At 42.7% G+C, this 15,982-nt stretch overlaps 4 protein-coding genes and 1 non-coding gene across 5 annotated transcripts; 2 read left to right on the plus strand and 3 right to left on the minus strand.

The window, feature by feature from the left end:
- Positions 1-704: 704 nt before the first annotated feature.
- On the minus strand, positions 705-1,714 carry SS1G_02406 (hypothetical protein; the record flags this gene model as incomplete). Its single annotated transcript, XM_001596140.1, has 2 exons — positions 705-977; positions 1,190-1,714. 2 exons carry the CDS (start codon positions 1,712-1,714, stop codon positions 705-707), a joined length of 798 nt encoding a protein of 265 aa, XP_001596190.1.
- Positions 1,715-6,093: 4,379 nt separating this feature from the next.
- SS1G_14701 lies at positions 6,094-6,175 on the plus strand. The gene has a single exon. It is a non-coding gene; the product is annotated as a tRNA-Thr (tRNA).
- Positions 6,176-7,224: 1,049 nt separating this feature from the next.
- SS1G_02407 (hypothetical protein) lies at positions 7,225-12,115 on the minus strand (the record flags this gene model as incomplete). Its single annotated transcript, XM_001596141.1, has 8 exons — positions 7,225-8,157; positions 8,213-8,478; positions 8,533-8,889; positions 8,949-9,261; positions 9,319-9,670; positions 9,725-10,034; positions 10,384-10,503; positions 10,558-12,115. 8 exons carry the CDS (start codon positions 12,113-12,115, stop codon positions 7,225-7,227), a joined length of 4,209 nt encoding a protein of 1,402 aa, XP_001596191.1.
- A 1,090-nt stretch (positions 12,116-13,205) lies between these two features.
- Positions 13,206-14,718, minus strand: SS1G_02408 (hypothetical protein; the record flags this gene model as incomplete). The annotated part of the gene is made up of 5 exons (XM_001596142.1): positions 13,206-13,851; positions 13,962-14,273; positions 14,363-14,412; positions 14,494-14,636; positions 14,700-14,718. 5 exons carry the CDS (start codon positions 14,716-14,718, stop codon positions 13,206-13,208), a joined length of 1,170 nt encoding a protein of 389 aa, XP_001596192.1.
- A 493-nt stretch (positions 14,719-15,211) lies between these two features.
- SS1G_02409 (hypothetical protein) lies at positions 15,212-15,972 on the plus strand (the record flags this gene model as incomplete). The annotated part of the gene is made up of 2 exons (XM_001596143.1): positions 15,212-15,753; positions 15,810-15,972. 2 exons carry the CDS (start codon positions 15,212-15,214, stop codon positions 15,970-15,972), a joined length of 705 nt encoding a protein of 234 aa, XP_001596193.1.
- Positions 15,973-15,982: the final 10 nt, after the last annotated feature.

The raw sequence follows: 15,982 nt of genomic DNA on the forward strand, positions 1-15,982 counted from the left end.
CGGATACAAACACAAACACAAACACAAACGCAAAAACAAACACGAAGGCAAAAAGAAAAGGAAAAAGAAAAAAAAGAAGCAGATCAAAATATTTTCAAACAACAAGCGCGAGAATTATCAGATCTGATGGAAGGAATTCCATGGATAGACGAAAGATTCAATAAAAGTGTGGAGATTAAGGAGGGGGGTTGGGAGGGGGAAAAGGAGAGGGAGAGGTTGGTGAGGGGGTGGATTGAGGAGGGTGGGTTGTGATGGGGGTGGGGTGGGATATTCATGTATGATTATGATTAGAGTTGTGTGTTTGAAAAAGGGGAAAGTTATGAATATAAGTGATAGAATAAATACAGTATAAACATAATAATTTACAATACTGTTAAACTCACAACTCGATTCTAATCATCTATACTTGATACTTGTTTCCTAATATATATGCCTATCTACCTTTCTATTGCTAGCTACATCTATCTATCTATCCATCCATGTGTACCTGAGTCTATCTTGGATATAATAGAATCTACATCTACATCCAAATCTAGATATATATCCCATGCCTCATCTAATATAAAATCCTTCTTTTGAAAAAAAAAAAAAGGGGTGGGGGGGATGAAAAAAAGAAAATCCAAATCTCGTAAACAAATCCCATCATCCACCCCACCTCCTATTCCCTCCCCCAATACATCCATCTATCTCCTCAATTACACACCCTAAGCAACAACCTCCACTCCCTTCGCCAATTCCTCCGCATCTTCCTTCTTCTGCTGAAACCCATCCTTCTGCCACCCATTCTCAGCCACCAATTTCAAATTCCTCTGTTCCTCCACGGAGAGAGATTTTTCACTTCCCTTTCTCCTCGATCTACTTTCTCTCGTTTCTTCAATCGATGCATTGCTATCAGTGTATTCCGCGTCGCGGAAATTGTAGGAGCGGAATTCGGTATTGGACCAGCCGGTTCCGACGAAGAGGGTGGAGTTTTCCCACTATTTTGGGGAGGAGGATGTTAGTGGGTATTTTGGTTTGTGGAAGGGAAAGGAATGTGGAAGGGAAAGGAATGTGGAAGGGAAAGGAATGTGGAAGGGAAAGGAACGTGGAAGGGAAAGGAATGTGGAAGGGAAGGGAGTGTGCGATTGGGATAGGGATGGGGGAGATGAGAAAAGGAAATAATATGAATCTTTCTTATCTGTATACACACATCATCAGATAAATAATGCAAAAAACCCCCATGCGTCACAACCACAATATTAACATCCGAGACGCCCTGCCTCTCAGACTCCCTCCCGAGATCCCTCAACCAAACCCGCGCTTCCCGCGCCCGCCTCTCAATCGCAGGCGCATTGGCATCCCATCTCCCCGTCTTACTATTCCACCCCTCACTCACCAACTCCAAATCCACACTCCCTGCAAACTCCTCGGCGAGCGCCGCAGGTTCAGACCCCGTATCGCAGGGTAAAGTGGAAGTTTCTTGGAGTTCGGGGAGAGCGATTACTTTTGAGCCTGTGGTGATGAAGGTAGGGAAGGAATAGAGCGCTGTGTAGAGGGTGCGACGGAGTGGGGAGGCGATGAGATGGGTTATTGTTTTTGTAGGGAAGATTTGGGAGAGGGTTTCGCATTGGGTTTTTCCCAGTGGGGTGAGCAGCGGGTCGGGCATCGAGTGGTTTTTTGTGCTGAGGTTGTGGAAACCTTGGGCGTGGCGGACGAGGTGGAGTGTTATGGTCATTTTGATGTGTGGTTGCGTGAATTGGTGTTTAGTTTTTTAGGTTGAGATGTCGGGTAACCTGGTAACCTTATGGTTGATGGCTAATTGATATTCGCAGAGGAAAAACGACTAGGTGTATAGAAACCGAAAAAGTCAATATACAAATCAAATGTAATTTTTAATCCTTCTTTTCAGCAAGCAATCAGCAATTTATAATAAAGAGGAAACATCGATTGGGAATCTATAACCTACCGAGATAATCTTACAAAATAATCTTAATAAGAAATAGATGATGAGTCCTGTACTGAATGACTCTTACATGCGGATATTTACACGATGTCAGAGACTTTTCAGAAGAAGTTCGATATGGTTGAAACCAATGACGTGGTGGGAATTCAGGGCGTGCGTGGTGGGGTGCAAGGGGAAATGTTTGGATGGGGAAGGTTGGCCGTTGATCACGTGGGAGGGGTGAATTAGTAGGTAGGTTGCAGATCTAGCTTCAAGTTAGTTATCTTGTATCTTTAACGACTTCGGGAATATCCATTGTAGATTCCTTGTTATTGATTTCTTATTTATAATACTATTTGTCTCTGATTGATACTTGATACTTGATACTTGATACTTGATACTTGATACATGATACATGATACACCAACCCTTGAACTTCAACCAGATTTCCTGGTATTTATTTTCATGTGCATACGCTCAGCCAATGGTAATATCTTACATTTCGAGCAAAACACATACTCCTTCAGCGTAGCATAAAAAATTGAGTGAACCTAACGGTCTCTCTCATATCTCAGTATCTGGCTCTCTGTGCGCTTTCTTCTTACACCCACCTGAACGCGAAGTATAAAGTTTATACTGAACAGCTTCTAAAATAAATCCTAGTCTTGGCCATTGTGATGCCATCTAGTTGTGGCAGTAGACGGCTTGAGCATTAAGCATATCCGCGTTTTTGTTTGGTCTGTCTTCGCTCTTGATAGTCGTTATTGCCCAAGTTTTCTTCGAGAAATTTCTTGAGTAGTATAGATGTATTTTTCATCTAGTCCGGTAGGATAGCAAGTTGGGCGAAAATTCTCCGATGGCTTTACCTACGACATCTAAGTATATGTACGACCTGAGAAGTTCCCTGAGCAGAAAAATAATACCAGAAGGCTCGATAATGGCAGAGTATTTATCCAATTGTCGACGGTCAATCTCAGAAATCCTGACGCCAGTCTTCAGCTTCTGTTTATCCTCTTTCAGCCTATAGCTTCGATACCATTGCTAATCCGAATCCTTTTTTGAAAGCCCCTCCTTTTTGTAACTTTATGCCAATCTCAACAAATGGGCAGTATCTCTCGTATGCGCTCCAAAGCTGCAAACAAGAACTTGCTATATCTCGTTTTAGAGCTTGTTGAGTTTTCTTCACACTTTCTTCAGCCCGTTTGCTTCATTACCTCTTGAAAGAGCTATTCAGCCTTTTATCATTCAATATCCAAGATGGAAATTTATCGATGAGGCTGGTATATTTTTGCGGGACATGGACTTCATCCCTTGTTGATTTGCCATTCAAATATTCCTGATCTAATATTTTTCCGATTATAGTGTAATATCTTGAAAGAATTTGCGCGGTGCCTAACATAGTGTTCCCCCTAAGCGTGCTAGTTGTACGGTCATACAGGATAGTTAAATACTTAAACTATACTTAGCACATATAGTGATATACCACTACCTGAGATCCAAATTCACACATTATCCGATGTACAAATGAGTATGAGAGATCTTGGTATTGAGCTTTCGTGCCACTGCCATTAAGGTTTCTTGAGAATAACCATCAAAACAGTGCAACTATGCTATATCTATCCCAGACAGTATCGGAAGTGCAAAAAGAGGAAACGTATGAATTATCATAAAATCGACTGTATCATGCAGAGAAGCTCATGCACCTGGTTCCTCGCGATTATCTTGCCAAGAATATCCGTCAACCCATATTTTCAAGCCATGATACAATGAAAAGCACATTATTCTTGATAGAAGACGGTTCTTACTTCAAAATATACGAGACTTGCTGTTAAATTTGACATATACACCGGAAATCAGTGCGTATATCGAAAATGCACAAAAGGAATAATCGAAACTAATAGTCTGGACTAAAACACTAGATATAAACTCTCAATATGTTAAGGAAATGTAACATCTCAGTACACTTCAAACATCCCAAATGATTTAAATCTTCCAATCAAATCCAAGATTCAGAATTCATTTCATTGTTGGACTGCAATCCGGATTATTGGATGTCTACTATTTTGTCTACGGCCGAGGAATGTCGTTGGGGATTCATGGCGTCGCAATAATTAGCATTAAGTCGCAACCTCGTTCGGCAGTAGTGACCAGAGTATCAGGGCTCAAATTATCGAAGAATGCTGCAATGATTCTACCCCCAGCAGTAAAAACACCACACCATTAAATTGGATGACGACGGGGAGGGGCCTGGATAATGATTCCTGGAGCTGCTATACCCTTATCCATGTTAAAAATCTATGTGATCCAAAATGAATCGCATGGAAAAAAGCTGTCACACAAATTATTCCTCCACTAGCAAAGAATAGAACCTATCACGACTCGTAAAAGCAAAGAAGAGCTGAGAACAAACCACGCAATCCTGTACACAACACGAATACTCGATTGACCTAATTTTACTTCGTTTCCTACAAACTTCAAATAGTACACGGGCGAAGCCCAGCAAAGTTACACCGAAGTCGATTTTCGAGAGTAGAATATGTAGAAGTAGCATTAAGTACCAATCAAGCAACTAGAGACACCGGTTTCGTGGACACATTTACCTAAGATTATACTTTTTCCGGAAGAAATACCCAACAATCCACAATTTCGTCTTTTCATTCAGACCCAGCTTGAATTTCTATGCAAACCTGCTGAGTATGTTCATCGGAGCTCACAATTATCGGAAATACACTAGAAAATCCGGGAGAGGGCGAGTTTTGGATCAAGAATCTTCAGTGTATCATTCTGTACAAACATACACCACATCACACTTCTTTTTCGTAGCAATGCCTATGTTCATGATCATTTTCAACAGCATGTTTTCTGGAGGAGTTTACAATAGTATACCCCAGCTTCGACATCCTTGATCAGATTTTCAACTACTCTGCTCTGCTCGGTAATATCAGCCCCGGATCCACGAAGCTATCTTGCCAGCTCAAAGAATTGATACAAATTTTTTCATCCTAATCAAAGAGATGAGATTTTGCAGTTGTTATATGCCACGGGAATGACAATAAAAAAAATGATATGTGTATGAAGACTATTTAGCCCTAGACAGACCTGCAAGACTCCCGCCAATGATATGAATCATATATAGTGCCCACAACGCCCTAAGAAGAAACACGTAAAGTATCGTTCGGGGATGTCTAATAACCCCGACTAGCAGTTCTGAACAAAAATTTCTATATTTGAAGAGTTAAACATCCTTAGAAGTAGATTAATTACTCAACCCATACCTTGTTCATGATGATTTCAAGAATCCAATACATCGAGATTCGAGATGCACTGGTGGATTGCAGTCCAGAATATTAGACGCTGGGAGAGACAGAGGGTCAATGACAATAGATAACGTCACTGCAACGGAGATACTACTGTAGCTACCGTAAATGCCAATTATAACCCTACCTTTTAAATATCATGGCTTCTCAATAATTAGCCGATCTGATTTAACACCCAGGTTGTTATCCAAGCTACCTTTCGCCCGGAATATCTCCCTGAACAGGAATTGCATCTATGAAAACTTATCCCATAGAAAGCAAAAATGCACAGCAGTATACCTTAATGTTTTTCTTCCTCGCATAAAGTATCATTCCATGGATTATACTATCATGTCCGGATCCGAGGTTCTCAAGCCTGGCAGCTGACTTTAGCACATGGAGTTGCAGTTCGAGGACTACTCAGATATGGATCTTGATCCATTCTGGTCCGGAACTTAAGAAGTATTTCGTTTCATCAACCGCAGTCTTATGAATCGATGAGATGATCGCTGAAACATATATATGCTACTACAATATTCCAATCAGTGCCAGAGAGCGGGAAATAGTGCACGTGTTGCTATTTCCTAAAACCAATAAACAATAATACTAGAATAAATCTAATACTCAACATCTACTTAAGAATCTCCAAGAACCATACGATCATGGAAGAGCCCATACGCATATAGAATACATAATCGTACGGATCCGAAATAATGTACCTCTCATGATAGTCCGTGCATTACAGTACGTACCACACATGACCACCAATCCCGTTATTATCATCACACATTTTCCCACCGCCAAAACACAATAATAATATATACACCCTTAACTATCCCGTCGACATCCACTTCTAGAAGATAACTTCTAAGCAAAGCCTGCTTGGCGCAGTGGTAACGCGTAGCACTTGTATGTAAATGAAATGCTAAGATCATTGGTTCGATTCCAGTAGTAGGCAACAATCAAAGTCATTGAAGTTTTGGTCGTGCTTTTGCTATTTTTTCTCGTTGTCGGTCGGTAGGTATTTTAAGTTGAGTTTTTGCCATAGGAGGGAGGGAGGGGCTGATGATTTTACTCGTGAGCACTGATAGATAGATAGAATGGATTTTCAGCGGAACATTTATTTTAGTGTTCGTTCATAGGGGCTGGCTGGTGGTTATGTGGAGATATATATGGATTGTGGATGCGAGCCAAGAATGGCGGGGGAATGATGTTGTTAGGACATCATTGGAAAATGGGTATCTACAGCATAAATGATTATTTACCTCGAGAAATAGATAATGAGATAAATCACTTATTATCTGAGCTATTTTACTAGGTAGGTAGGTATTTGCACGTTGAAGTGCCTAGTGATACTCCCTACAAATAAATACCTATAGGTGCTAATTCATGAGTTACAGAGGTGGGTTGGTAGCCTGTAGATAGTAAAATGTTTTAGATTGTTTTAATTATATTTTATGCTCGTTTCTTCTGATGAGTTTCAATATATGTACAACCTGCAGGGTTATTTTTTACTATTTACTATTTTATATTAAGACTACTTATCAGTTCTCTATTGAAACATGGCATGGCTTCCTCCACCCCACATGAAATCTCAGGATCAGAAATGTCAAACGACAATCACAAAATTATAGGAAGAAAGCAAATCAAGAAATTAAAAGAATCAATTCAATAAATACTATGTACTGTGGTAGAAAGTAATCTATTCTAAAGTCCATGGATAACATTACAAATACTCATATATGGGATATAATACGTACGAACATAATCAATCATCTCTCATCTCATCTGTTCTCATCTCAACTCATCTTTCCCTCCTATATAATCAACCCAGTAAAAAAAACATATCCACACGAGAAAAATCTATCCCCAACGCATCAAGCTTTCTCATAAAGTCATGAATCCAAGCAAATCGAAACATAGCAAATGAATGAGGCCACCCAAAGCCTCATCGTTTTGCCCATCTATTGAAACCGCCAGCGCGAAAATCGCACTGTTACCACCCATCTAAGCATCCGCTTTCTTCTTCGAAAACCATCCCTTTTTAGCACTCTTTTCGTCATCATCTCCTTGACTAGCACCCTTTGGTACTCTCACCAACCAATACATACCAATAGCGCCTGCAACATTAAACGCAATGTAAACCCACAGCAAGCCCCAATTTCTCCACACGTCACCATAATAACTATTTACCGCCGCCAAGAACACATTCGTGTCTTGAATACTACAGAATTCGCAATTAGTAGTCGCTTCAGGATTGTTCAGATATCCACCTGCGACGCTGATATAAGGATTGAGGTAATCGCCGCATGTTTTTGAAGGAGGAGGATTGAAATGAAGATATTCGATGGAATCGCATACGACCTCTGTGTTGGCAAGTCCGGTGGCCATCATTCCCGAGACGAGATATGTGAAAGGTGAGACGCGGTACATGAAGATCCAGAATCCAGGGAGAGCAGTAGGACTAGCGAGGACACCACAGAAAATGAGACAGAGAGAGAACATGAGGTTAGCTACATTTCCTGCCGTTTCCGCAGTTTCCATGCCGGCAATGATGAAATCGGTGAAGGTAGATGTGAACATTAGGAAAGCCCACACAAAAGCGAACATGAGGCCGCTGCGCTCGTTGACGGCGTTGGTCATTTCGGCATTTCGGTAGAGTCCAATAGGATAATACCAAGTTACAAAAATGATGACGGCCATAAGCGTATTCCATGGAAGCTCAACAATGATGTTGGAGAGGATGAAGACCTTCCAGGAGTAGGTTTTGGAAGGGCGTTCGCGAACTTCATAGAGAGAACGTTGAGTTACGAAATGGGGCAGGATTTGTTGAACAAGATTACCGAAGATAGTGAGGAGCATGAAGATGGCGAAAAGTTGGTTTTGCATTCCTTGAAGAGAAGTTTTGGTGTCCCAGAAAGAAAATCCTATGAAGAGGCCCTGCAAATTGTTAGTTACATGGTCTTATGAATGATTTGATGGAGATATAACTTACAACACAAGTACAGAGGATAGTCTTAGAGTAAAGATAAGGAGGAGTACGCCAGTACTGTTGAAACACTCGAATAAGGACAACCTGCATTTGGGTTCCAAAACCTGCTGCAAATGAATCGAGTGACGTAGGGTCGTTTTCGACTGGCTTTTGAGACAGAGTTGCTTTCAATTCTGCAAGGTGCGCCTTTACTTCCTGACGTTCTGGGGAATTTCTCCAGGTTTCTGGCCAGTTTATCGAGGTGTCAGACCCAGGAGCAGCGCCAATAACTGCGTTTAGTGTCAGCGGGATTCAACAATAATCTGTTCAGTAATAAACCTCACCTTCAAGCATCCATTCTGCAGGATTGGCCAGATCTCCACAAGGAGGAGCACCATTGCGTTCAAAATAATCAGTCAAGACCTTCGAATGGTCCCCAATTTCGCCAAAATACACAGTCTTTCCGCCTTTCGCTAAGAATAATAGACGATCAAACTCTTGGAATAGAATGGCAGAAGGCTGATGAATCGTGCAAAGGATAGCTTGACCATTGTCTGCGAGTTTACGGAGCAATGCACAGATAGACCAAGCTGTTTGAGAGTCTAAGCCAGAAGTGGGTTCATCAAGAAATAGAAGAAGAGCCGGCTTTGCTGCTAGTTCAACACCAATCGTGAGACGTTTACGCTGTTCGACATTAAGACCTAGATGACTTGTGAGACACGATTTGAAAATTTAAGTAAAAACGGGAACGAGTGCGTACCTTCACCTGGAACACCAACAACAGCATCAGCATACTCTTCCATCTCCAAGACCTTGATGACCTCATCAACATAGGCGAGCTTTTCAGCACGTGGAGTAGCCTTGGGTTGACGAAGAACAGCGCTGAAAGCCAGTGCCTCTCTAACAGTAGATGTAGCCAAATGAAGATCCTGCTGTTGGACATAACCTGTTTTCCTTTGGAAGCCAAGATCTCTTTGACGGCCGTCTACAAGCATTTGTCCAGTGACGACACCCATGGTTACACGGGATGCAAGCACATCGAGGAGAGTTGTTTTTCCAGCACCAGAAACACCCTAAGACGATATAGTTAGTTAATGTTTTGCAAAGCTTAGCATACTGTAAATGCTTACCATCAAAGCTGTCAAAGTGCCAGGCTTGACCCATCCATCAACTCCATCTAACAGTTTCCTAGGTTCGCCCTTGATCTTGATGTCATAATTAACATTGTCCCAATGGAATATGGCAGTCTGCTTCTGAATACTCGGTGGTGCATCTGGGATAGTCTTTGTTCTGGTAACAGTTGCGGCGGTCATACGATCGTCCATTTTGGCTTCCTCGTCGGATGTTTTAGAAACATAAGGTATGCGACCACGGCGGAATAGAAGAACTTCTCCTTTGGACTTTTTGGCTGAGATGAATTCGCTGGCGCTCAGGTAAACGGCGCAGCCAAGAAACATAAAGCCGATCATGGCACCCAAGTTTCTGCCCAACGATGTTAGCTAGAGTCACGAAAGCCAGTTTGAAATTAAATCTTACCTCCAGAGATGCGTGTGAGAATAACGATAGTTGATTTCAATGTATCTGTCACCATCAACGTAATTTGCGCCAGCTGCAGCACCGGTGGTGGAGCAAATCCTCTCATCAGCGCCAACATTTGTGTAGCCCGCGCCGGAGGGTACGAATACGGAGCATGGAATCCGCCTGCCGTGAAATTCATTGATCATCAAAGCCTCAAAACCGTAACTAACTGGGTCGATATAATTGATCCATCGGAACCAGGGATGCATATCTCTAATTGGGACGGCAAACCCAGTGTAAGTGACGATAGCAAGGATAAAGATGGCAGCTGGCGCCATTGCCTGTTTATGTCAGCATATTGAATAATGAGGGTGTATAAGAAATAGCACAAACCTCTGATAAACTTCGTGATAATGAAGCGATGGAACGAAAGAACATAGACATCGTCAAAGTACACAGAAATGTAAATAGGAAGAATACAAAGAAATGCCCGGGGGTTCTCCGTAAATTTGTCATAAAGTAAAGAGTAAGATCGAAAACAATAGTCGTGAATACTTTATTCGGTATGTCGCACAACATGGACCCACAAGCCTCTGCTACTGGATGATAGAAAGCGTATTTGGTGTGTTTTTCAACGATTGGTCTTTGCGCATATAGAGTTAGAATTTCCAGCATACTCTGAAATGCTGCCATCAAAATGGCAAAAAACAAAAGGGCACCCCTGCTGTAAAGACTGTTGGTATCATTCGGGAGGTTATAGAAAACACTACCAAGAATCAAAGCCATCATTACTTGACCTAATATTTGATGTCAGTATGTGCCTCACTATATATCTACGAGCTAGAACATACCTATAAGACCGGATAAGAGAATAGTCATATCACCCCGAACTCTTTGAAATCCACGCTCCACGCATAACTTGATCTGCATTGGAAGTGAAATCGTATATGGACTCTTAATGCGTTGGCCCTTAGCCTGAGCTGCTTTCCTCGAATGCTTGAAGTCGTCAAGGGCTTGTCCGCCAATGGGGAATTCGGCGTCAAATTGGTCGATCTCCCGGAGTAATTGTGCCCTATCCTCACTATTTTGCCAAACTGCGGCGAATTCATCCGGGGTGTAGGGAGTCTTGCCTTCGAAACCAGGTCGGACAATTCTTTCTGCCGGTGATGTAATTGAGGTTAAGAAATCAGCAGTAGTCTGTCGAGCTGGGCAGTCGAATCCCAGATTGACGAAAAATGTCTTCGCCGCATTGATATCACCAAAATATATTTGCCTTCCTTCGTAAAGTACAGATACCTTGTCGAAAAGGTCATAGATTGATTGAGAAGCCTGATAAATGGCTACCACAGCTGTGGATCCAGTCATTTCGGTGGAGTTCCTAAGAGTCTTGACAAACTCCAATGCCGTCGCAGAATCTAAACCTCTTGTACTGTTGTCCCAGCACTGGAGGGGGCTTCCTCCCAAAGCAGCTTCCGCAATACTGACACGCTTTCTCTCCCCACCACTCACTCCTCGGATAAAATCATTACCCACTTTTGTATTGAATGTATGAGAAAGTCCAAAAGTTGCCATTACGACATCTCGAAGATGATCAGCGTACTGCTCTCTTGTAACACCAGGTATGCGATTCCGAGGGGCTTTAGCCTTAGCTGCAAATGATAATGTTTGTGCCACAGTCAATTGAGGGAAATGTACATCAACCTCCGCTTGGTATATGCACTCCCCCCTGAAATCGTTGTGCATAGTTTCCATTGGAATCCCCTGGTAATTAATATATGTGTTCTTATCAACGTAGAATCCCGATGTCTCTCCAGATATTGTCTTTAATAAAGTTGAGCATCCAGATCCAGGTCGACCAAGCACAACAAGCATTTCTCCACTTCTAACAAGCCCGTCGAAATCTCTTAAAATCTGGATCTTAGTTGGTTTGCTGAGTCCAAGAGCCCTCTTCCCCAGGCCGATAATTTCCAGTGGGTAGTTGCCAAAAGTCTTTTGATAGTCGGTTGCTTCACCAAATCCATGAGCGTTCAAGTTTCTATAGGCGACTCCTGCCGTCCTGTTGGGATATCTTTCAGGATCTCGAGATTGAATTTGGACGAGGTGTTTTGTCCATGCCCTAGGACTGAACTTCTCTGATGATGGATCGAGTTTAGGGTCATTTGATCCAAGAAATGGGTTGATATTATGATCTTGAACACCTTCCATAGATCTCTGTGTAATTTGCCTCGCAAGTGTACGAATGGCAGCATCTTCCCTTTCCCCCGAGGAGTCTAAAGTCGAGGATTCTGTGTCACTATCTTTCCCTTCATGACCGACATTTCGGCCTGCTTTTTCCTCGATAACCTCATCCACTTTCTCAGCAACAGCCTCACTTTGAGGTAGAACCCCAAAAGGCGCCGACGTGGCCATATTGTGCCCTTTTTTCGACCAGCAGCAGATTGACTGAATTCAGATTAAAAAAAAAGTAAGAATTAAATATTATTATACGCGATCGTAAGTGCGTAAAGAATTGAATTTGACTGTAAAGGAACAGCTCAAAGTTGTATTAGTAAAGGAGTGAGATATGTGCAGGTTTCATTATATAAGTTGATTGCAGAAAAGTTCGTTCCAATTATCGCCCGTCAGCTTGAAACGCATAAATTCCGCCGCACATACAGCGGAGAGATTTCATGATGTAAGCGTCTTCCGAGTGGAACCAATGAGAATGCTCACTGGAATTATTTGTTTTCAAACATCCTCGCTTACATGAAGGAAGCTTGAGCTTGCGTGTGTGATTGGTAGATAAGTTCGTCGATTGATAAAGTGTGTGGGGTGGCGTTAGGCTCTCACCGGTGGCCGGCAGGAAAAGTTCCCGTATCCGAGTGATAAGAACTCAAGTGGTTTACTATTTCCACTCCCAGTCCACATTCCAAGAAACTAAGATTGCTAAGGAATTAGACAAGTATTTTAGTTCTGTCAATATCCACTTTAATAAATGTGGCGTTTGGAGAATTTGATTGATTCCCTACATCAGCCTTACCGGTGTTGTCTCCACCGCTCTCCTAAGCACTAAAAACCGAATACGCTGCGCGAGTACATAGCCGACCCCCATTCCTCATGAATAGTTCGGGCATTAGCCTTAGCGGGTGTCAAGAACATCCGAGATAGAACTTTCTGATTGGAAGCCCACGTTTAGCTGATGAATATCAATTCATTTGCTTCAATATAATGAACATGTGAAAGCGATTCTTCAAGCGTCATTTTCTTATTTTGGCTGTCAGATTCGGAGAGTGGCTACGCATTCCGGAGACATTGACCGGAGACAGTAAGAATGTGTCGGAGCATAAAGACGACCAAGCAAGCAGCCATCAGAAGTATAAAGAAGTAGATAAAATCCAGCCAAGATTCGCACATGGAATGGCATAATACCCCGGATATCGTAAGAATTAAACACCCATTAGTTGTTACAGTACTATGTAACTGTTATACATCATCTCAAAGGAGATACCATTCAATAACCTCAATCCTGGACGCCATCAGTCTTCACATGACGACCAGATCTACGCCTTGGTTGAACTGGTGCAATGCCCTCCATCGCCTTTGATTCGGTAGATTTTGACGTCTTCCTCTTAGTCAGCTTGACTGCCTTCGTGGCGATATTCCCCGCACCATCACCCGAAATCTTTTCTTTCACTTGGGTGGATTTCTGAGCCTTTGCTTTTGACTTTTTTGGGTCTGTGGCATCTTCATCAAACTCTTCGAAGTTCGTGGATACCATAGCGGCCTTCCTCTTCCTCGAGCTTTGTTTTTTCACTGGAATATCCTCGGAGGTCATACCATCACCGGATCCATTTCCTTTCTTTATATCGCCGGCGACGGGCCCCGTTTTCTTCTGTACACTTGGCACCACACAAGACGTTCGTCCACCAACGGTAAGAAATGTAATTTTCTCCCCATTTGGTAACGCTGTCGGGCCATCTTTCTTTCCCTTTCCCCATCGATGCTTAAACATCCAATCATCGGGAAACTTGGACGAGTCTGCCAACAAGTCTACCGCTGTTTGACAAATGTACATCATCGAAGCATGCAATCGCTTGATCTCTTCAGAACTGAATGTATTGCTATATTGCTCAGGATGAAGTCTTGCGCGGTATAATATTTCGTCGCTGCAAGTGACATTAGCATAATTGGGCTATTAAGATTAGATTGTATGAGTCGAGTAAAAAAGACTGGGTCTCAAAAATTAGAGATTGAAGTGGATATAAAGATGACTGACCCGACCCAGTTCCCAATCCCGCTAATGTTCGCTTGGTCAAGTAACAATGCCTTTATAGGCACTTGTTTCTTGTTCAGCTTCTGCTCGAGCCACTCAGCTGTAAGGATATCTTTGTCGATTACAGGATCTGGGCCATTTTCTTTGAGAGGGGTCGTGTTTCGAATGGCTCCAGCAACACAATCTACTAGTCTGATTCTCGAAAACCTCCGCGAATCTGTGAATGCAGCATCGACCTTTGGTTCCTCTGCAGTTTGTAGTGAAAACTTTGAGAACTTTGGTGGCCAAACCTCCTTTTCACCCTCATCTTTCGATCTGTAGTAATAAGTATCCTGCCCTCGAATGTGAAACCATCCTATATCTCTCAGCACTTGGTCAAATTATACATTTAATTATATTCATACCCGTCATGCCGAAGTGAAATACCGGATGTGGCGGCGAGGACATAATCATCCTGTCAACAGCTTAGCGCTGCATTTTGCGGGATCTAGAATGGGTCCAACCAGAAATATTTGCCTTGCTGTCCAGTGCCTACTACTTTCTTCCCAGTCAATGCTTTTTGGAATTCGGCAGCACTTGTCCCGACCTTGCCAAAGACATTGGCGTCATCTTGAGCTTTCACGATGGCCAACGTTTTACCAACGAGGTTTTTTCGTATGTGGTGCACGGCTCGCGCAACTGTGAGTTTGCGTTAGTATATTATCGTATCTTGTGAGTAACAGGACGAGGTTTGTGGTTTACCTTCGGCGATTTCTGGCATGTTATGAGTTTCCGGCGCTTGATTACCACTACAGGCAAATGCAAGATCGAGGCGGGGAAAGAAGAGGGTAGATAGAGTACGTAAAGACCAAGTAAAAGGTTACAATGTTGTTCAATTCCAAGTCAGTGATTAAAAGGAATGGAAGAAAGAAGAGTCCAAGATTACCTAGGTAATGAACCAAAACTCAAGCTCCCAAAAATGAAATGCACCCAAGTGAGTATACAAAGCGTGACTTGCCTTCATGTGCCTTCATGGTGCCTGTATATATGCCTTAGTTATAAGGCACACATTTACCTAATGGGGTCAAGGATTCCCCATACACGACTGCCGAGGCATTAGGATAGCAATAGCCATATCCCTTTCACGAGCCGTCTCATCATCATCTCATGCTTCCAGAAGCCGTTTTCTTTTCCAACTTCATAATCTAGCCGATCTCCTGTCTCTTTCTCAATACACTCTTTCTGTTCCATAATCCATAACGTGAATCATCAAGATGGTTGCCGATACTCTAATCTACCACCCAACCGTCGCCCATTACCTCAAATTCGTCGCATCAACCGTCGGTCGCGATAAGCTCCTCCGAACCCTCCAATACTTTTCCCGATTCTATGCCTGGTATCTCCTTCGTACCAATGGAACCTCCAGCGAAATTGCTCCTTTCGAAGCCATCAAAAAGCAATTTGGACTTGCACGTAAATTAATGCGGTTTGGCAAGAATGTCGAGCATTTGAAAGCAGCTGCTATCGCTGCGGATTCTAAGAGTCTTGATCCGGTAATCAGGTACTGTGCTGTGGGAAGACAACTGGGATATGCCGGTTATTTAACCTTTGACGCCCTTACGGTGTTGGATGCTGCGGGCATTAGAAAAAGTCCATCAGCCAAGAGGATACAGAAGGAGGCTTATAGATTTTGGTTGATGGGACTGCTGTTTAGCACGGCATCTGGAATGTACTCTTTGTACAATCTTCGCCAGCAATCTGCGAGGATCGATAAGAAGGATGGGGAAGGTGTCGTGACTAGCAAGAGAATAGAGAAGTGAGTTATTCCTCAAATGTGAAGGCAGTTTTCTTGTTGCTAATTTCTCGTTATAGGGAACGCGCTGCAATAAATATGCAACTCTTATCGGACCTATGCGACATCACAGTTCCCAGTTCCGCCATAGGCTTGGCTAGTTTCGACGATGGTATTGTTGGATTGGCAGGAACTGTGAGCAGTTTGATCGGTGTCTACAGTCAATGGAAGAAGACTGCTTAAATAATATACC

Source organism: Sclerotinia sclerotiorum, genomic scaffold (genome assembly GCF_000146945.2).
Source record: "Sclerotinia sclerotiorum 1980 UF-70 scaffold_3 genomic scaffold, whole genome shotgun sequence".
Taxonomy (NCBI): domain Eukaryota; kingdom Fungi; phylum Ascomycota; class Leotiomycetes; order Helotiales; family Sclerotiniaceae; genus Sclerotinia; species Sclerotinia sclerotiorum.